This window comes from Acomys minous (genome assembly GCF_964271855.1).
Source record: "Acomys minous genome assembly, chromosome: 8".
Taxonomy (NCBI): domain Eukaryota; kingdom Metazoa; phylum Chordata; class Mammalia; order Rodentia; family Muridae; genus Acomys; species Acomys minous.
The window spans coordinates 38,621,376-38,644,090 of record NC_140489.1 but is presented as its reverse complement, the minus strand read 5'-3'; the positions used below and the strand labels follow the sequence as shown (position 1 = coordinate 38,644,090).

General features: G+C 39.2%; 1 protein-coding gene and 1 pseudogene across 14 annotated transcripts in view; both read left to right on the top strand.

Annotated features, from left to right (window-relative positions):
* The window catches only part of PALS1 (protein associated with LIN7 1, MAGUK p55 family member), an 87,505-nt gene that overhangs the window by 44,266 nt on the left and 20,524 nt on the right, over positions 1-22,715 (top strand). For all 13 annotated transcript variants that reach the window (XM_084792860.1, XM_084792865.1, XM_084792868.1 and 10 more), the window contains 3 exons: positions 13,980-14,188; positions 21,006-21,083; positions 21,405-21,551. In XM_084792860.1, coding sequence (XP_084648986.1) covers positions 13,980-14,188; positions 21,006-21,083; positions 21,405-21,551 — 434 coding nt within the window. The remainder of the gene's footprint in view (positions 1-13,979; positions 14,189-21,005; positions 21,084-21,404; positions 21,552-22,715) is intronic.
* On the top strand, positions 3,852-10,538 carry LOC311603754 (small ribosomal subunit protein eS1-like; annotated as a pseudogene). Its single transcript has one exon. The product of its transcript is annotated as a small ribosomal subunit protein eS1-like (transcript).

Here is a 22,715-nt window from a genome sequence, read left to right as displayed (position 1 = left end):
TAGCTTACATGTGCCAACCACAGTCCATCAATGAGAGAAGGTAGGGTAGGAGCCGTGGAAGAAAGCTACTCACTGGCATGGTCTTTGTGGCTTTTTCAGCTTGCTTTTTTTTTTTATAGCCTGGGACCACCTGCCTAGCTGTGGCACTTCCCACAGTGGTCTGTGCCCTCCCACATCAATCAGTATTAAAGAAAATGCCTACCTGACATGCCCACAGGCCAGTCAGATCTAAGCAGTTTGTCAGTTGAACGTCTGTCTTTCCAAACATGCCTACTTTTGTGTAAGGATGACAGAAATTAGCCAGCTCAAATGTTCAGAAACTACAGGCTTTATATGTATGAAGCATTTTTACAAGTGACCTGAAATTTTCATCTTTTATACCAACTCATTTTTTAACTAAAGTACTGGAGAGCAAAGTTAAATAATATTGACAATAATAACTACATCTTAAAATCTGTTTTTTATTTTTAATTTGTTCATCTTACATCCCAATTGTACCCCCTCCCTTGTTGCCTTCCAATCCTACCTTCCCTCTCTCCCCTAGTCCTCAGAAAAGGGAGCCCTTCTCCCTAACATCTGACCTCAGCCGATCAAGTCTCATCTGGACTGCTTGCATCCTCTTCTTCTGACAAGGCCACCCCTCCAGGGGCAGGTGATCGACATGTGAGGGCCAGAGTCCATATCAGAAGCAGTCCCTACTTCAAGGAGACTGTTCTGCCTATCTGCTACATCTGAGCAGAAGGTCTGGGTCCACACCATGCATAGTCTTTGGTTGGTGTTAAAATCTATTTTTTGATAACTGTCAATAAAATTAAACAGGAACGGCTCATGTGGGATCAACTTGCTATCTCTAAATTTTATTGCATGACGAAAATTGAAAACCTGGACCTAGGATATGATTTATATACAATAGTACTGTGGCCATATAACATGGGAATACTAGGTTAAAAAAACTTTTATAATGTTAGTAGGCAGGGTTGATCTAATGAGATTGATGAGTGATGACAGAGACTGATGAGTGATAGCTGATGCATATTCCCACACTTTTTAAATCACTTTTTTAATTTAAGTAATGACTTTTATTCCTATATACACTGATACTTACAGAGCTGTGTTAGAAGCCAATAGAAGTCATTTTGAGAACTATTGCCTTATACATTAATTTGTGTTCACTTCAAACTTAGTTACTGTTTTTTAGATGTAATAATTTTTTTAGATATAATAAAAGGTTTTATGTCATTGTCATCATTTTACCATTATCATGTCTGTTGAACCCTGTAGTCTAGGTACCTTAGCAAATACCACTTTTATAACAATCCTGTTAAGAAGGCTTCTGTCATCTCTGTTTCAGAGATAAGGAAAGTAGCCAGTATCAGTGCACACATGTAATCCTAGCTGCTGGGAAACTGATGTGGGAAGATTGTGAGTTCCAGACCAGTCAGGGCAACATGCTAAGACCTGGGCTCACACAAAACAACAAAAGAAACAACAGTTGAGCTTCAGTCACATCACTTGCTTAAGATATCAAGCTAATACTTGGAAGGGTCAAATGTGAATTTGTCAGATCTGGAGTTGATGTATGCTGTAGTAAGTTTGGACAGAGAGTGACTTCTAGCCCGCACTTCCCTCACCTGGCCAGGACTTAGGCTAACCCGAATTTGCCCATAAGCGTCATATACATACTACATTTTGTTCTTTCATGAGCCGTTTGTCTGTCTGTCTGTCTGTCTGTCTGTTTGTTTGTTTGTTTTTTGAGACAGGGTCTCTCTGTGTAACCTTGGCTATCCTAGACTCACTTTGTAGACCAGACTGGCCTTGAACTCACAGCGATCCGCCCGCCTCTGCCTCCCGAGTGCTGGGATTAAAGGCGTGCGCCACCACGCCCGGCATCATGAGCCTTGTTACTCCAAATATTGAGCAGTGTCCAGTCTATCTTGTTTACTTTTCTGTGGTAAAATTTTTAGAATACACATAGTTATGTGGAGAGCGGAGACTGACTCAGACATGCACTCTGGTGCCCATATCTGACCACCTCCCTTGGTGGGGAGGCCTGATGGCACTCAGAGAAAGAATAAGCAGGCTGCCAAGATGAGACTTGATAGCCTATGACCATATAGTGGGGAGGAGGTCCCCCTCGGCCTTAGACCTAGGGGAGGGAACAGGGTGAAAGTGGGAGGGAGGGAGGAATGGGAGGATACAAGTGATGGGATAACAATTGAGTTGTAATCTGAATAAATTAATAAAATTAAAATAAAAAATCATAGATAATGTTAGACTTCTGAGACAGCTTGAAGAGACAGAAGACAGAAAGAGACCCGTCTGACCTCAGCAGGCAGGACTGTTTGCTTCAAGCAAGGAAGGACATAACTGGGTGTCTGTAGGGAGTATTCTGCAAAGAAGGAAGAGGGTACCTGGAGGTTATATAGGGGTTTTGGGAATGGGAAGTTAAATGCAGCTTCAGGGGGCTAAATGGTCTCTAGTTCCTGGAGTTGTTTGTCCGGACATGGCCATTTTATCGTTGGAAAATGTCTTGCCCCAAAACTGACGTGCCCACCCCTAACCTCACACACCCACCCACAAACCCGGCTATTATGATACTACTTTCAGGATCCCAGTGATAATGTGTGACTGAGTTAGGCAGTCAGTGGTGGTGAGGGGAAAGGGGCTGGAGTGAGGGATGTCAGCAAAGGGAAGCAGAAGTTCTTACAGTTCTTACAGTTCTTACAGGTCAGGGTCTTACAGTTTGTTCAAGGTTTATTCCAACAGTGTTGGGAGAGAGAGTGAAGTCTGCTGCATGCCTTCAGATGTAATTCCAGTGGGAACATTAATGTATTTAGTACTTTTACATGAAGGAAATTTAGTGTCTCCCCAAGAGTTGGTTGGTTGGTTTCTTTTTTTTTTTTAAAGAATAGAAATACTTTATTTTCTGTCCTTCTTGCTTTCATATTTCCCTTCCTCATATTATCTGAATTGATCTGTTTTTTGTTTAAATTTAAGATTAATGTATCTATCCATTTGTATTACTTAGAATCAGGCTGTTATACAATGTATATAGCTTAAGCCAGGTTAGTTTAGGAAAATGTAATGTTCTAATTTCATTCAGAAAACTAAATCATTTCTAGTTTTATTATTTGTTTTTTATTTTATTTTAATTTTTTTGGATCCGTTTTCTCATGACATCACTCAGATTGGTGTCAAATTTCTTGGGTTCAAGTTATCCTCCTGCCTCAGCCTTTCTAGTGAGTTTCCAACCCTTACCTTTCTCTTCTTTCTCCTCTTCCTCCTCCTCTTCCATACCCCAAACTTCTAAAGTACATTCCCTACTTTTTTTGTTCCTGCTCATGAATTCCATAACTCACTTTTCTTTAAGTTTACAAGACAACTATTGTTTCTTTTAATTTATAATCCACTATGGTTTTCATTAATACCTTCATGTGGCCTTTGAACTTACGGCTATTTACCTATTTTCTTTTCAAGTAAATTGAAATATAGTGCCAGGCATTCGTATTTTATTTCTTGGAAGATTTAATAAATCATAGTGAAGTTCATCACTTTTATATAGAAACTAAAAAATGTTTCTAAAGAAGTGTAATAGTGCTTATCAAATATTTTTCTCTGCTAATCTGCAAACACATCAGACTACAACAGAAATACTCCCTTAAAAATATGTGACTGCTTGTCAGCATTTTAATTAATACACACATGACAGGAGATGGCTTCAGCCTTCTTCACAGCCAGAAACAACAGTAAACAACAGTGTTGTTTTAAGTGAGGGAAGGATGAGGTGGCTGGCTTATTTCTCTGAGAAGACACCTTCAGTTTCCACAGGACACATCATTTATCTGTGAGTAGACAAAGTATTCTTTAAGAATTTAAAATGTGACTAGAAAGGTTATTTTTAATGACAGTATTTGTAAATTTGGTAATGTATAATAGTAAATATTTTTAAAATGAAGTTGAAGCCAGGTGCGGTGGTGCACGCCTGTAAGCCCAGCACTTCGGGAGGCTGGCAGAGGCAGGCAGATTCTTGAGTTCAAGGCCTGCCTGATCTACAAATTGAGCTCAGGAGAGCCAAGGCTACACAGAGAAACCCTGTCTCGAAAAACGAGAGGGGGGGGGAAGACTCTGATAAAGAAAATACCCAAAGGGGATAGAGTTTTGTTTAAAAGCAGCCAGAATTCTTAAATAATACTATTAAAACTGTCAGAATTTTAATTTATTAAGGTTTTTTTTAAATTGACATACATTCAAAACCTTGCTTTATTACAAATAAAATAGTTTTGTTCTCATCATCAGAGCAAGCTATCTTGTACGAGAAATCTTGAAAAAAGTGTAGATTAGAGTAGAAGGAGATAGACTCAAATAATTCTCCTTTATTTCTTCTAGGTTATATATTTCAGCTTTTGTTTGTTTTGTGTTAACAATTACATAATACAGGGTCAGGGTTGTGAACAAGCAGGCAGAATAAAGGGAATAAGCTGGAGAAAACGGCTTTCACTTACGTGTGTGACTGTGTAATTGATAGGTCCTTGAAGAGGCAGCAGGAAAGGACACTTAGGGTGAACTGCTTGATAGTGTAATGTAGGAAGTTCTTGAATTTTGTGGTTAAAGCCTTCTGTTTTATATCACACATTTCAATGTGAAGAATATAAAAGATAAAAGTGATAAAAACAAAGGTGAATAAAGAATGAAATTAACAAATCTCTTTCAGATTTCTAACATAAACTGACTTTTGATTGATCATGAGATATACTACAATTTTGACGCACTGTAATAAACTTTTTAAAATAAAGTTCTTTTTAAAGCCAGCAAAATTTCAGGGCCAATGATGCTTTTTTTATATTGGCATCTAAAGTTATTTTCACTATCATATGTTTGCCTAACCTGCTTTAGGTGCTTCTAAACAAACATTATTAGCCATTTCTTCATGGACATTTGTTGCTTCTTTCTGCAAATAAGGTAATTAACACATTGAAAATAGATTTGTTAAAGTGTTGAGACCATTTGGAAAGTTTCTGAGCAAGATTGCTAAAACAGAGCTTCCCTAAAGATTGAAGAATCCATTGGAATGTGTGCATACTCCTATAGATTTTAGTTCTTCAGCATAATTTTACTAAGAACAATTCATCGCTAATTCATCATTTTTCAATTATACTTATCTGAAGTTTGATTCTACTATAGTAAATGATAATAATTTGTAACTTTTTCTCTCTTGCAAAGACTTGCGTCTTCCTTTTATGACATGTTAAATGCTTGACAGGGCAAGAGAGATGGCTCAATGATTAAGAGCATTTACTGTTCTTGCAGAGGGCCCAGAATGGGGAGAGGGTGTCAAAAATACCTGTTATCCATTTCCAGTGGATCTGATACCTTCTCCTGACCTTCAGTGACTCCTGCCTGCCAGTGGTGCACAAAACTCACACCCACAAATGATTTTAAGTAATTTTTATTGTCACTTAATTATTATTGACTTTGGACAATTTATTTTTCTGAACGTCAATATTATGGTTTTCTTTTTCTTTTAAGATTTATTTATTTATTATGTATACAGTGTTTGCCTGCATGTGTGCCTGCCTGCCTGCCAGAAGAGGGCACCAGATCTCATATTTCGATGGATGTGAGCTACCAGGTAGCTGCTGAGAATTGAACTCAGGACCTCTGGAATAGCAGAAAGTGCTCTTAACTTCTAGGCAATCTCTCCAGTTCCAGTATTAAGGTTTTCTTGAGGCCCAAATGGAAGACTGTAGGTAAACAAGTGATACACTTGTATTTGGAGAGTTTTGTTGTTGCTTTTATTTGTTGCACTGTTAGTAACTTAACCAAAGTCTAGCACATACTAGACAAGCACTCTTGTTATTATTGTTAAAACCCCAACCCTAGAATTTTTAAAATTTAGCTTAACTTATTAATGATTAATTGCTGTCAGCATATTTTTTAAGTTTCTGATTATTTTAAACATTCATACTGACCTAGTTCACTAAAAGCCAAAGTTCAAAGATCTGAAATCTATGTCCTTGCTTGAGTTTAAAATGAGAAAAGAGGAGCTAGGAGCGTGACTTCAGCACAGCACCTGCTCAGGTGAGCGCATCTTTGGGGCTTGATCCTAGGAATATCAGTGCTCGGCTAAGGAAAATGAAGTTAACTCACAGCACATGGCTGCCCCGGGCTGTGAAACAGCTCTAGAGGTGGAATTCATTCCCTAGTTCTAGCTCCAGTTCCAGTCCAAAAAGTCTGTCACCTCCAGCTCCAGGGGAGTCTCATGCCCCTGGCCTCCACAAGCACTATCACAGATGCGCACATGGCCACACAGAGAAGATAAACATATAAATAAAAATACATTTTAAAAAAATGCTCCCTGCGGCTCTCTGAGCAGCACCGTGGTGGTTGTCAAGAACAAATGCCTGACAAAAGGCAGCAGGAAGGGAGCCAATCTAAGAAAGACTGGTATGATGTCAAAACTCCGGCTGTGTTCAGTATTAGAAACATTGGGAAAACACTAGTCACAAGTACCAAGAAACCAAAACTGCATCTGATGGCCTCAAGGGTCGTGTGTTTGAAGTGAGCCTTGCTGATCTACAGAATGACAAAGTTGTGATTAGAAAATTCAAGCTAATTACTGAAGATGTTCAGGGGAAAAACCGTCTAACTTCCACATCATGCACCTTACCCAGGACAAAATGTATTCCATGGTCAAAAAGTGGCAGACCATGATTGAAGCTCACGTTGATGTCAAGATGACTGATGGTTATTTGCTCTGTCTTTTCTGTGTTGGATTCACCAAAAAATGCAACAACAGATACAAAAGATACCATATGCTCAGCATCAGCAGGTCTGCCAGATCCGGAAGAAGATGATGGAAATCATGACCCGCGAAGTGCAGACAAATGACTTGAAGTAGTTAATAAGTTGATTCCAGACAGCATTGGAAAAGACATAGAAAAGGCTTGCTAGTCCATCTGTCCTCTTCATGATGTCTTCCTTAGAAGAGTTAAAATGCTGGAGAAGCCCAAGTTTGAATTGGGAAAACTAATGGAGCTCCGTGGTGAAGGGGGTAGTGCTGGGAAACAGCTGGTGCTGACAGGTGCCGAAGTTGAGTGAGCTGATGGACCTGACCCACCAGTCCAAGAAGCTATTTAAAATCCAGATTTGTAATAGTGACAAATAAAAAGTCCTATTTGTCAAAGGAGGAAGAAATGTTCCCAGATGCTTGCCCAGAGTCTTACGTATTTGAAAATAGCCTCTTGTTCCTATTGCCTGTTTTTGGTTTGCTTGTTTTTGTGAAGTCTCCTTATAAAGCCCAGACTGGCCTAGAACTCCCTATGTAGACCATGCCGGCCTTTAACTTCCATGTTTCTGTCTCCCACCTCTGAAATCCAGAATTATAAGGTGGTGTCCTCATGCCTGATCCTGTTGCCTATTTTAGAGTCTTCATTCTGTTTTTTATTCTTAGGAGCAAGCCAAGACTAGGAAAAAATCAGGAGGTGATTTTAAGACGCAGGTGTGTGTGTGTGTGTCTGTCTGTCTGTCTGTCTGTCTGTCTGTCTGTCTGTCTCTCTGTCTGTCCCAAAGCCAATATACTTGATTACTAATAGCATATACAGTCTAGGTCACATGACATTTTGTATAAGATAGTGGGAACTTAGGACATTTTCTACTGAAATCAGGTAAGAAGAAACTAATCAAACTGTAGCAGTGAGTTTGATACAGATGTAAAGACCTGTTTTAGAGGACAGTTGTGACCCCATAGAGTTTATTACCAGTTTATGGCCACAGTGCCTCACCCTCCTGCCGTGTCATACACCCTCCACCTCAGGACTCCTTTGTCTGCTCCCTGCATGGCCCTCATGCCAGCCTCTCACTGCCTCTGTGGTTCTTTTACCTGCTTTTATTTGTATAGGGCTCATTTTCCTTGTCTGTGGTCTAAAGGAAGTCCTGTCTGTCCTTGTTTCTTCGTTCTTTGGGTCTGGTGGGTCTGGTGGAGCCTATGTTCTAGGCAAGAGCTCACCACTGAGCACACTCTTAAGTGCTGTCTTCATCTTAATTTCAGAAGAATGTGCATGTTTGACAGGATGGTTTAGTTCAATCTGATAGGATTTTTGTTTGTTTGTTTGAAGTTCCCCTGACATTGTATAAACTAATAAAGAACCTCAGTAAGTTACAGGTATAGCTGTCAGGGAAGGGAATATTTCTTTAAGTGGGTAATGAACTGTCCTGAAATAGCATACATTAGTGTAAGACCTTTAAAGAGTTACTATTTAGGACGAAACACTGTGTGTGTGTGTGTGTGTGTGTGTGTGTGTGTGTGTGTGTGTGTGTTTTCATTTACAGCTAAAAGTTTGTGACTGAATATTTTAATCTTTGAACTAAGTAATTTTGTAAGTAGGCAAGAAGGCCTACTAGGTAGACACTTACTGCCAAGCCAGGCAGCCTGAGTAGAAGGTGAGAACCAACTCCTTTAAAGTTGTCCTTCTACACACACACACAAAAAAAAAAAAAATAGGGAAAATGTGAATGTGGATGAATGATTTGCCCACATTTGCATTTTGTTTACCACGTGCATGTCTGGTGCCCTTGGATGCCAGAAGATTACATCAGATCCCCTGGAACTGCGCTTACAGGGGGTTGTAAACCATCACGTGGGTGCGGGAAACAGAACCTTGGTCCTCTGAAAGATGGGCAGTGAAAGATCAGCTAGTGCTCTTAGCCACTGAGCCATAGCTCCAGTTCCAATGTAAAAATACTTGTAACAATTTTTTTTTCAATTTGTGACTTGGGTTTTTTTTTCTTTTTCTTTTTAAAAATGTGTTAATTAGCTTTACATCCTGGTTGTAGCCCTATCCCCACCCCTCTTCCAGTCCCATCCTCTCTCCTTCTCCTTCTTTCCCCCTCCCCTATTCCTCAGAAAAGGAGTGCCCCCCCTTTCTATCCACCCTAGCTCATTAAGTCTCATCAGGACTGAGCGTGCCCTCTTCCCCTGTCAAGGCAGTGCTGCCAGGGGGAAGTGATCAAAAAGCAGGCAACAGAGTGCATGTCAGAGACACCCCCCACCCCCGCTCCCATTATTAATGAACCCATATGAAGTCTCAGCTGCCCATTGGCTACATCTGTTTTGGGGGCCTAGTTCCAGTCCATGCATGGATCTTGATTGGTGCTTCAGTCTCAGCAAGCCCCTCTGGGTCCTTGCTGGCTCTGTTGATAATCTTATGGAACTTCTGTCACCTCCAGGTCTTTTTTTTTCTCCTCACTTTTCCACAGGACTCCCTCTGTGTCACCCTCTTTTTGGCTGTGAGTCTCACCATCTGTTTCAGAGCACTGCTGGGTGGTGCCTCTCAGAGGTCGATTCAGCTGGGCTCCTGTCTGCAAGCATAGCAAAGTATTGTTAATAGTGTCAAGGGTGGACTCCCTCCCCTGGAGTAGGTTTACAGACCTTGAAAGAGCAGTTCTAAACTTTATATGGAAAAGGAAAGAACTCAGAATAGCTAAAACAATCCTGTACAAGAAAAGAACTGGTACTGGTGTATCTGGATGTCTACATGTAGAAAAATGCGAATAGGTCATCTTTATCACCCTGCACAAAATTCAAGTCGAAGTGGATCAAAGACCTCAGCATAACACCAGATACACTAAATCTATTAGAAGAGAAAGTGGGAAGAGCCTTGAATTCATTGGCACAGGAGACAACTTCCTGAACGGTAGTACATCAACAGCTCAGGCTCTAAGATCAATAATTAATAAATGGGACCTCTTGAAACTGAAAAGCTTCTATAAGGCTGTCATTACAACACAACAGCAGTCTACAGATTGGGAAAAGATCTGTGCCGGTCCTAAATCTGACAAAGGGCTAATATCCAATATATATAAAGAACTCAAAAATTAAACACTAACAAACAGAATAACCCAATTAAAAAATGGTACACGGAGCTAAATAGAATTCTCAACAGAAGAATATCAAATGGCCAAGAAGCACTTAAATGCTCAATGCCCTTAGTCATCAGGGAAATGCAAATCAAAATGACTCTGAGATTCCATCTTACACCTGTCAGAATGGTTACGATCAAAACCTCAAGCGACAGCACAGGCTGGTGAGGATGTGGAGAAAGGGGGACATTCCTCCATTGCTAATGGGAGTGCAAACTTGTACAACCACTTTGGAAATCAATCTGGTGCTTTCTCAGAAAATTGGGAATAGCTCTACCTCAAGACCCAGCTATTCAAGTCCTGGGTGTGTAGCCAAAAGATTCCCCACCATACCACAAGGACACTTGCTCAACTATGTTCATGGCAGCTTTATTCATAATAGCCAGAATCTGGAAACAACTTAGATGTCCCTCAACCAAAGAATGCATAAAGAAACTGGTGCATCTGCACAATGGAGTACTACTCAGCTATTAAAAACACATGAAATTTTCAGGCAAATGTAGGACCAGAAAAGATCATCCTGAGTGAGTTAACCCAGTCCCAAAAAGACATACATGGATTTTAGTGGATTTTAGCCATCCATGATTAACATGCTACAATGCATAGACCCAAAGAGGTAACAAGGTGGACCCAAGGGAATCCATTTTAAATTGTAAATTTTGTTTTGTTTGTATTTTTGCCACACCAGGGGTGGGGGTGGGGACTGGGGTCCAGGGCTTGATTTTATGTATGGCTTAAATCTCACTCCGAGATTTAATCGAATAGAAATAGGTAGTGCTTGAAGAGAGGGAACAAGGTGGGAGAGGGAGTGCAGGAGAAGAGAGGGTAGAGGTCAGACCTTGGGAGAATGAGGTGAGGAGGCAGAAGGCCTGTAGAGAAAAGAGAAACTGTGGGCAGGGACACCTCTTTGACAAACTGGAGATCTAAGTCAGGGTAGGCTCCTAGGAGGATGTGCAGAGGTCTCTAGAGAGATTTCTTAGCAGGGCCCATAGAAACTGAAGAGAACTTGCCCCAACTAGATAAGACTCCTGTAGAGGGAGGGGAACACCAAACACCGCAGAACTTCACCTCAAGTTTATCCTGCCTACAGGATGTGCAGGGATAAAGATAGAGCAGGTAGAGGAGCGACTGAAAGAAATGTACAACCAATGCTGGACCCAACCAGGAAATCCAACCTTTCATAGGAAATCAAAATTGGTTGAAAACCATATCAAGATGACCGAGAACCATCAAAACTAGTCAGAGTTAATGTTGCCAATAGTATATTATAGCACCACTCCTAATTTCAGATATAAAACCCTTTCTAATATTCATTAGTGAAAAAATGAGAAAGCAGTAAGCTAATTTTATTCATATCATATATTTCTATGTGACTAAATTATTATGAACAAATGCATCATAATTTTGGATATCCTTTAAAGTGATCAACTTATACTGGTTTCAATTAGGGGGCTTATGTCATTTGGTATTTCACATTTTCTATAAAGTACTGCAAATGATTTAGTCTCTATGTTCTTGCCATGCTGTGTGATTTGTTGAAGTTTTGTAACTCTTCTCAGATCCTAGTAACTTAGTTTGTCCCACTTGTTCATCAGAAGAAAATATTTTTAAATGTACTTAATTAGTGTTAAATTACAAAAATTAACTGCCACTGTATGGTTAGATCTGCCTTTTTAAAACTATGAAAAGCTGCATCGTATGAACACTAGAAATTAAAACAAATAGGTGAAAATATACATAATTTAAAATGTGTATTAATATGTCATTGTTAAGTAGCTTTGGTGTACACGATTTTCCAACATTTTTGTCTTAAAATAACTTGATTCTTCCTAGAGGTAAAGAGACTACAGGAAACAGTCCCCGTCTAGACTAAGGTTGCTTACTGGCTTCCGTCAGCAGGGAGGCCCAGGGCACTTCCCTTTTCTCATTTCCCAGACAACCACCCTGAACCTCGTTGAAAAATTATTAACATTTTTAATAAGGCACGCTCCACTTTGGGAAGTTTCTGCAGTTCCCTTAAGAATGTGGGTCATTATCTTAACTTCTTATAGATTCCATACTTTTTCTTTTAAGTTTACTTAAATGTTTTCCTGTATTGTTTGTTCTAAAGATACTTTAAAGTTACTAATTTGATAGAGTCTTAAATTACATATTATTGTTGTTGTTTTGTGTTTTGTTTTATTTTTGAAACAAGGTTTTTCTGTGTAGCCTTCATACACATAACCCTGTTGGGGAGCAGGGAAGAAGCCACCAACAATTCTTAATCATTTGAGCCTAATCATTTCCTGGAGGCATAAAAAAACACACACAGACCAGGAACTTTCACATTCTAGGAGACACACATATTCAACAGTTTTGTGGACAACAAAACTAATTGATTGTGTTGGCTTGCTTGTTTCTTTTGTCAACTTGGTATAAGCTAGTCATTTGAGATGGAACAACAGTTGAGAAAGTGCCTCTATAAGACTGACTTGTCCATGGGAACCATCCCCATGCTCGTGGTCCTCAACTGTGTAGGAAAGCGGGCTGAGCAAGCCGTGGGGAGCAAGCCTGATAGCGGTGTTCCTCCATGCCTGGGCCTGTGTTCCTCCTCTGGGTTCCTGTCCTGCGTTCCTCCTCTGGGTTCCTGTCCTGCTTACATTCATGCCCTGACCTCCCTTAGTGACAGGTGGTCACCGGAAGTGTGAGGTGAAGTAAACCCTTTCCTCCACAGGTTGCTTTTGGTCATGATCTGTTATCACAGCAGTAGAAACCCTGTGTTGGTGTTGGTAATGAGCACACTTCATTCTCACTATTAAATCAAAGTTTTGCAAATAGTATTGAATATTGGTAATTAAATTAGCAAAAACTCTCTAAAATGAGTCTGGCTTTTTTGTTTGTTTGTTTGTTGTTTGGTTTGGTTTGGTTTGGTTTTTCTAATTAGGGTTTCTCTGTGTAGTCTTCGCTGTCTTGGACTCACTTTGTAAATCAGGCTAGCCTCAAACTCACAGAGATCCACCTGCCTCTGCCTCCCGAGTGCTGGATTACAGGTGTGCACCGCCACTTAACACACCCCTATCTCATTTGATCTTGGAAGCTAAGCAGGATCTGGCCCAGTTAGTACTTGGATTGAAGTCTGGCTTTTAAAATGTCAGGCTCTTATGTAAAAGTTCTATTTCTAGGAATTTTAAATTTATTATATATTATAAATATGACTATTTTACCTGTGTGTAAGTCTGTGCGCCATGCACAAGCCTGGTGTCTGTAGAGGCCAGGCAGAGTGTTGGTGCCCTGGAACTGGAGTTACAAACAGTTGTGAACTGTGGTGTGGGTGCTTGAGAATCAAACCTGGGTCCTAAGAAACCTATCTTTCCAGCACCTGTTTCTAGGAATCATCGTAACATAATCTCAGGCAATTTAGATGCAGCAGTGATATAAATAATTTTTATGCTGAAATATTTATTATTGCTTATTATCCTAAATGTTAAACTTTAATGTAATGATTATTCTAAGTTGTGCTTCAGCCATGTAAAAATATAATGGACCCATCGCTTACAGTGTTCTTTTAAAAATAGTGATGTGAGATAGCAATTAAAATACATCATTAAGCTGGGTGTGGTGACGCACGCCTTTAATCCCAGCACTTGGGAGGCAGAAGCAGGTGGATTGCTGTGAGTTCAAGGCCAGCCTGGTCTACAAAGTGAGTCTAGGACAGCCAAGGCTACACAGAGAAACCCTGTCTCAGAAAACAAACAAACAAACAAACATTAAACGAAAAAAAGATGCTAAGGGGACTAAATGTTTCTAAATAATGGGATTATTGATATTTTAAACTTTAATTCTCTATTCTCTATCTTATTTTATAGTAAGAATATATTTTTCTAATTAATATGCAAGTTACTCTGTTTTGTGGCTTTGAGTTTTATGAATAGTTGGTAAAGTAACATATTGACACCTAAAACTATGCAAACTTTTTGTTTCCTAAAAAAAAACGTTTTGCTGGTTCAAGAAATTTTATCTTAAAATGTGTTGAATTTAAAACAAAACAGTTAATTTTAGGGTAACTTTCCTTTCCCTACTAGAAGTTGAAGATTTGTTCTCTTCACTTAAACATATCCAGCACACTTTGGTTGATTCTCAGAGCCAGGAGGATATTTCACTGCTTTTACAACTTGTACAAAATAGAGATTTTCAGAATGCGTTCAAGATTCACAATGCTGTCACAGTGCACATGAACAAGGCCAGCCCTCCATTTCCTCTCATCTCCAATGTACAAGACCTTGTACAAGAGGTATGTGTCTAAACATATTGTTGACATCCACATTAGTCACAAAAGCAGACTGTTGGAAAAGACTGATGTGATTATTATTTGATGTGATTATTATTGGTAGTGGTCACCTGCTAATACATTGCAGTGGGAAATGAGAAAAAAACTGCTACATGAGTTATGTTCTGAAACTATTTATAACCTAGTTAATGCACTCATTATAAAGAGTCAATTTTGTATATAAAATAAGTATAGATAGTAACAAATGTTTCCATTTTAATGTATTTAGTATGGCTTTATTAATTTAACCATTCTGCATTATAAAATCATATAAAATGATAATCCCTAATAACCAGAAATTATAAGCATATAACTCTTTAAGATATATTGCTTGTTGATAATTTGTGGGTTGTATGAAAATGCTATAAATGTTGCAGATTATTAATTTTTCTTATTTATGTGATGTGTATATGTGCTTTGCCTGCATGTGTGTCTGTAAGCCCCATGAATGCAGTGCCCCTAGAGGCCAGAAAAGGCTCTTGGTTCCCCTGGCGCTAGAGTTACAGCAGGCCGTGTGCTGGCAGTCAGACACAGGCGCTCTGGAGGAACTGCTGAGCCTTCTCTGCAGCCCGGAGGATCCAGTTGTACTGTCAAATAAAAGTTTTCTTTTGTTAACATGTTGCTTTTAACTTCCAGGTTCCATGCTATTTAGTAAGTCCTCAAGCATCTTTGAGGTTGAAGGGTTTAAAGCATTACAAATAACTCAGATACGGAGAAGCACACATTGTCATTATTACAGAATTTCAGGTTATTTTACTCTTATAAAAATAATTCTGAAAACTTACTAAATAAATGTAATTCATTGAATCCACACAAGAGATAGAGAAGGAGCTGGGAGAGAGCACAATTCCAAGCGCTACAGACTATATGTTAGGTTAGGGCATCTTTATTTATGAGCAGAGTATCCCTGAGGGAGGTGTTTTCATGTTGAAATGCCTAGGATGGCAAAGACTTCACATGCTTCACATGCAGTGTGACAGAGAGCTCTAGTGTTGCCCAGGGCAGAGTGACCTGTGTACCTGTCTCTAGAAGGAAACTAGCCATCTACCAGAGTTTCAAAGACCTGATGGACTCATATTCCTTGGACTCACCTTTTACTGTTGAAATTAGTTATGTGTAGTTCTTTTCTCTTCTTTTCTTTTTTTTTTTTCTTTTTTCTTTTTTTTTTTTTTTTTGAAACAGGGTTTCTGTGTGTAGCCTTGGCCATCCTGGAACTCACTGTATAGACAGGCTGGCCTCTAGCTCACAGAGATCCACTGAGATCCAAGTGCTGAGATTAAAGGTGTGTGCCACCACTGCCCGGCCATAGTATCCTTTCCACTGGAGGAATTGTTGAGCCCTGGGTGTAGCTGGATGTTATAGTATTTTCTACCATATATGCAGCCCTGGGTTCAATTCCCAGAAACAGAGGAAATACAAAAATTCAAGTTTTTTTTTAATTTAAAAATACTACTTCTATTCCATTTCTTTAAATTTTTTATTTAGTTAAGGTAATTTAAATGGTTTTTCTGAAAATGGATTTTTTAAAAACAGAGATTGAAATAGCATTACTTTGATCAGATTGGCCTTGAACTCAGAGATCCATCCACCTGCCTCTGCCTTTTGTGTGCTAGGATGAAAGGCATGCACCACCACCAGGCAGAGCTCACCAGTTTTATTTATAAGAAATTTGCCTGAGAATATAGCTCATTGGCAAAGCGTTTCCGTAGTATATGTAAAATCCCCTTCACCATAAAAGCAATAAAATAAATAAAAGAAGAAAGTTTCTGAGATTAATGATACACACCTGTAATCTCAGCAACTCAGGAGGTAAAAGCAGGAGAATCAAAAGGGAATCAAAGCCAGGAATGGACTTCACAGTCAGTCTGACCGGCCTGGAGGTGCACGTTGTGAAACTGTTTCATAAACCAAAAGTGCATACATATGTACATGCATACATAATAAATCACCTCATGCTTTTTAGTTGTGTCTTTTTAAAGATCTGTTGTTTTTTGTGTGTGCATGTGTACATGCTTGCAGATTCTTGTGGAGGTCAGAAGAGACGCAGTTTCCTGCAGCGGGGGTTAGAGGTGGCTGTGAGCTGTCTGACACGGGTGCTGGGAACCAAAGCCCAGTCCTCTCCAAGAGCAGCGATGCTAACCACTGAGCCGTTTTCTATTCCTAGTTATGTCTTTTTAAGTGGAAATGTATTATAAGTGGAAATCTCAACAAGTTTAGTGAAATATTAAGAGGTGTTCTTTGTTTTTATAGCTAAAAATAAAAGTTATAGGGTGGTGACGTGGTTCAGCTGGTAAAGATACGTTCCATCAAGCCTGATGTCCTGCATTTGATCGCTGAAACAAACATGGTTGTAAGACTCAACTCCTAAAATTTGCCCTCTGATCATATGCATGCCATGGCATGTATGAACCCACATATGCATAAGCACACGGAGGGGAAATACACTAAACATTAAATGCCTATGTGTGTATCAGGTGAGGAGCGGGGAACGGCACTCAGTGGTAAAGGGCCCTGGATTCCATCCCCAGCACTGCCAAAAGGAAAGCTAAACGTTTACCACTAAAGGAAAAGTGGTAAAGCCTTGGAAAACTTCAAAATATTGAGATCCAGATTAAATCTTTGATCTAAGACATTAACAACAGGAAAATTTTGTGTTTATTATGCTTTATTTTTAAAGAAAATTTGATAACTTGAATTTTATTAAATAACTTTTGCTTATCTAAAAATATCTTTGAGTAAAATGTAAGACAGCAACATATCCGGAAATAATTTAATTTTTCTTATTTTGAAGTATGTATGTGTGTGCATGCATGTGTGCGAGAGAGAGTGTGTGTGTGTGTGTGTGTGTGTGTGTGTGTGTGTGACAGAAACTTACATTGTGGTAGCATGAGCTCGGTGATGTGGGTAGACAGTATGGCATTTGTGCAGAACAGTGGTTTAATTGTGGGTCCTGAAGGCATAAGTAATGCCAAGGCTGGGAAAGAGGCAAGAATCAGGTGAGATTTGATGCTGTGGTCCTGTAGATGACTGGGAAGGGGGCAGTGAAGATGACAGTGGGCTTATTTCTGTTTACAATTGAAAATACCGAATCAAAATAGTTATTCAATATTCTCATAAAACAGTTTGAACAGTGCGGCTTCATTTTGATAAATGTGGATGTAAAAGATCCCCCCCCCCCCCCCCCCCGCGGCTGTGGATACAATTAGTGCTAGAGTTCTTGCCTAGCATCCGTGAGGCTCTGGTTGTCACAAACCAAACCAAAATGGATGTATAACTCCCTTCTGTGTCAGTGGGCTTCATGTCCTCAGATTCAGCCTAGTTTAAACAATTTAAATCTGTACTGAACGCAGAATTTTTTTTCTTGTTACTCCCTGAACAGTACTGTACCACTATTGCACATAAGGTAAAGGTGGGAAAAATTTAAAGTACATGGATGGAAAGGTATGTTAATTATATGCAAATACTCTGCCCTTTTGAAAAAGAGACTCAAGTGACTGTGACCTTGGATATGGGTATGGAACAAGAGTTCCTGTAACTAATTCTGTGCAATACTGATTCTGTGCAATATGTATACATAGTGTGTTCAGCTTTATTGAGATATAGTTTGCATTTATGAAAAATGAGTGTTCCATTGTTGGTTCAGTATAAATATCTGTGTATACACCTGTGAAATATACCACCCATCACCAAGTTATTAAAATATCCCCCATCCACAAAGCTCACTCAAGGCCCTGAACAAACAACCAGCTGTTCTGCACTTTAGCCCTTTTGGCCTCTGCTAATCTTTTGTTTTACTAATTTGCTATTTATGAACATGTTAAGTAAATAGGCAATATTTTCTTTTGTGTCTGCATTGGTTATTTTTCTTGTCATTGTGGCTAAGAATGTTGCTGTGACAAGAAGCAACTTAAATGGTGGAGGTTTTATTTGGACTCACAGTTTTTGGGAGGACATAGCTAATCCTGGTTAGAAGGCATGGCACTGGGGCAGCTCACTGTGGCAAAAGGAGCATGAGGCAGCTGGCTCCATTGCCTTGGTAGTTGGGAAACGAGAGAGAGTCGCTGGAAGCAAAGTTTTCACACATGCACATACATAAGCCATCAGCAGCCCACTTCCTCCAGCTAAGCCCTACCTCGGTGATCTCACAGACTAGCAGCACCACCACTAGAGGATCAGATGTTCAAAAACATGAGCCTGTGGGGCCAGTTCACATTCAAACCACGACAGTGTCTGATTTCCTCTGCTCAGTGTAATCTTGAGGTTCATCTCTTCTGTGCGTGTATCAAATTAAACCCAGTACTTTACACATGATGGACACATTATCACTCATCTAAGTCCCAGCCCCAATAGTTTGTAATGTTTTCTGTGTAGTATTGAGTAATATTCCAATGTGTTTAGTAACTTGGTTCCTATTACTGATCTGTATTTAAATTCTTTTACATTTATTTGTCTGTTGTGGAGTGTGAACATATGCGTGTACATGCTGTGGTGTGAGTGTAGAGATCAGAAGAAAACTTTGAGGAGTCAGTTTCTCCTTCTACCATGGGGATTCTGGGAGTTGAACTTGAGTTGTCAGGTTGGTGGCAAGTGTGACTTCACCTACTGAACCATCTTGGAGCTTTCCAGTTACTGACTCTCAAATAACAAAGAGAAAAACCTTTTTCCAGAGATCTTTCATTCTTATATTGGGTAAAAACAGCATTCCTTCTTAAATTCTTTTAAAGCATACTTAAAATATCATTATATTTACATCTTTAAATGAACTGTTTCAATTGAAATTACAGATGGGAGAGTATTATGAAAGTATTGGCCAGTATGGATGAGAAACTATAAAAATAGCTGTGGTGGTGTCTCGCTTTAATTTGTATTTCTATCATGATTACCAACATGTGTGATTATTGGCTGTTTCTCTGTCTTTAATGCAATATTTAGTCTGATTTTACTGTGAAATATTTTCATTGAGTTTGAACATAATCTGATTATAGGCCAGTGGGAAGGTAGCAGTAACATCTAAGAACAGTCTTTCAGTTTCACTGCCTTTGTAAATGTAGCTAATGATGTGTGCTGACACTAGAAAAGCATCTGGGCTTACTGGTAGAGAGGGAAAGGGGTATTTACCAGAACTCTTTTTTTTTTTTAAACAAAGATTCCAGAGATGTTTAGGAACTGACTTAAAAATAAAGATAGAATTTTTTTTTTAAGTGTCTTAAATAGAATATTTCTGTTTCTCCCTCTCTGAGTTGTTTTCTCTAACAGTCCAAAGGTATTTGGTCAGGCATGATAGATTTCAAAATAACTTAATGTAGTTTTTATGAAGTTTCAAAAAGAAAGCACTGTCTTTAAAGTCAGCTCTTACTTACCTGTAGCTGCTAGGTATCAAAACTGGAAGGCAGAGTCGTTTCAGTAGTGGGTTTTGTTTGTTTATTAGGCAGTGTGTCACTTGGTAGCCCTGGCTTATCTGGAACTCACAGAGATCCTCCTGCCTGTGGAGTGAAGGGATTAAAGGTGTGTGGCACAACACCCACACCATCACAGGTTTTCAGTATTGTGTGTGTGTGTGTGTGTGTGTGTGTGTGTGTGTGTGTGTGTGTGTGTGTGTACACATATGTATATGTGGGTGCTTGCAGGGACCAGAAGAATGCACTGGAACTGCACAGATCCCCTGGAACTAGAGTTAGAGGTGGTGGTGAGTCGTCTGCTATGGTCTGGGAATAGAACTCCGATCCCTTACAGGAACAGCAAGCAATCTTAATCATGGAGCCATCACTCCAGCCCTTACTGCTGCCTTCAACAAAGGATGTAAAGTTCCTGTTTTGATTATTGTTACTCTGATACTTTCACTAATAGTGATAATTTTGGTTTTGTTGTTCACTTTATTACATTGTACTACTTTGGAGTGGGCATAAGATACAAGGGCAAGAAATAGGCACCAACAGTAAAAGCACACAATACAATTCTGGGGAGAAAGTAGTGTGCCAAGGAACTTATCTGCTTCAATACTCACTGGTAGAAATAGAAGATTCCAAATAAGTGGACTTAATTTTTAGTTCAAGTAATTAAAAATCAAGAAAACGGGAACAAGTAATTAAATTTCTTAATAGGAAGAATAGATAATCATGACACTAAAAGCTAGTTCTTTGGAAAGGGCAGGAAAGGAAACAATACCTGTGGTAAGTTAAGCCATCCGGCAGTGTTAGGGAAGAAGGAGCACGTGCAGACCCAGAGTGAGGTCACCCAGTCAGTCTTTCAGAGCTTTCCTGATGGAGGCCAGCCTGCCTACAAGGAAAACATACAGGCGCCTCAAAAGTTGATCCTAACTGGGCATTTATCCTGAGGATGCATTGTCCAGCATCACTACATTTATGTTGTGAATCTATAACTTTAAATTTTCATCTCAGATTTTAATGTAGTTCTTGAAACCTAGGATTTAAAATACCAAAAATAGCATGATAAATAAATAATGTTGCAGATCTTCTGTCATGTGATCGTTATTGATGGATTGTATGCTGTGCTGGGAGAAACTTTCAAAGTTGAAATGGTTCATTTGTAGATGCAAATAGCATAATATTTAAAGTATGCTTTAGTTTTTTAAAAAGAAAGTTATTTTTACCCATAATAAGATTGAAAGATATATGGGATTCATGTTTCTTTACTGGTTTTCTTTGCTATAAGTGCTTTTTTGCCATTTTGCATCTCGTTTACAATTAAGTACTGCCTTGCATAGATGCTGCTAATTCCTATGAACCACGAAAAAAATTTTTTTTCTTTTTAAATTTCTTAGGTACAAACTGTCTTAAAGCCAGTGCATCAGAAGGAAGGACAAGAATTAACTGCTTTGTTGAATGCTCCACATATTCAGGTAGAAAAAGGACAGAATATTGTATATGTTTCCAGTTTTTGTCTTTTTGGTTTTTAAATTGTAGTCTCCTACCTAGAGTTGGAGGGGACCCAGTCATGCAGTTTGTAGCTCTCTCTGCTAAATCATATTGCTGGTTATACATTTTCATATGTAAAACTATCATGTTTTTAAATAGCTGATTTTAAAACTGGATAAAAGCCCCTAGCATGATTGTCTGTGTTTTGGGCCTCTAAGGACTTGATATAATACTGTGTGCATGAGGAAACTGTACAGAAATGAGTCGTGTTCGTACTTAGAGTACTGTGGCTTTCTTTGAAACAGGCACTTTTACTGGCCCATGATAAAGTTGCTGAGCAGGAAATGCAGCTAGAGCCCGTTACAGATGAGAGAGTTTATGAAAGTATTGGCCAGTATGGAGGAGAAACTGTAAAAATAGTCCGGATAGAAAAAGCTCGGGATATTCCATTGGTAAGTATCCCCGTGTCTGTTCCGAGGTTTTCTCCATGCAGACATTATGTTCTTCTCATGGATTGGTTTGCTGGAGCTCTAATATGCTCTTGCCCAAAACCCTTATTGGTTGAAAAACTAATTTCATTACCTTTCCTCACTCAAACTTAATCAAAATAATAGCTTCTGAAAGATATCCTTACTGAGGACCAAGAAGAGAAAACTGATTTCCTTCCAACTTGCTCTTTACCACAACAGTTGGGAAATCTGGTCTGTGGGAGCCAGCTATATGGCTTAATTGGACTGTGCTTGCACCCCATCACCTATGTGAAAAGCCAGGCATGATAGCATTGTCTGTAATCTCAGCTTTCTCTGTGACAGGCTGACTTCTCTGGAGTTTACAGATTAGCTGCCAGCTCCAGATTAGGTGACCCTGCTCCAAATTTAAGAGAGTGATTGAGGACTCCTGGCATGCCTAGGCATGTACACACACACACACACACACACACACACACACACACACACTAAATTGTAATGAAAATATCTTTTTAAAAGAATGTATAATCTGGGCAGTGGTGGCACACGCCTTTAATTCCAGCACTTGGGAGGCAGAGGCAGGTAGATCTCTGTGATTTGAGCCCAGCCTAGTTTACAGAGTGATTCCAGAACAGCCAGGGGTACACACAGAGAAACCCTGTCTCAAAAAACCAAAAAAAAAAAAAAAAAAAGAAAAAGAAAAGAAGAAAAAACATTTTTTAATGTATAAGCAGTTTATGCAACTAGCTCCTTTTAGAAAAAAATATGACAATATTAGAGTAAATGCTTAAGAAAATTTGGTGATTTTTAAAAGATTTCTTTATTCATTAGGTGTATTATATCTATGTGTCTAAGCATATGTGTGTGTACCACACACATGCAGATTCCTGCAGAGAAGGAAAGTGAGTTGGATCCCCTGGAACTGGAGTTACAGGGGTTTATGAACTTCCAGTGTGTGTGCTGGGAACAAAACCTAGGTCCTTTACAGGAATCCCAAGTGCTGCTAACCCTTGAGCCCCACAAAATAAGTTTTATCTTGTCTTACTTTTCTAGCTTTTGAGTATATGCTTTCCAAATGTTTTTCCAATTTGTATAATAAATATTAGTACTTAATACATTTGCTGCAGCTGTATTTAACATTTGCAGTTA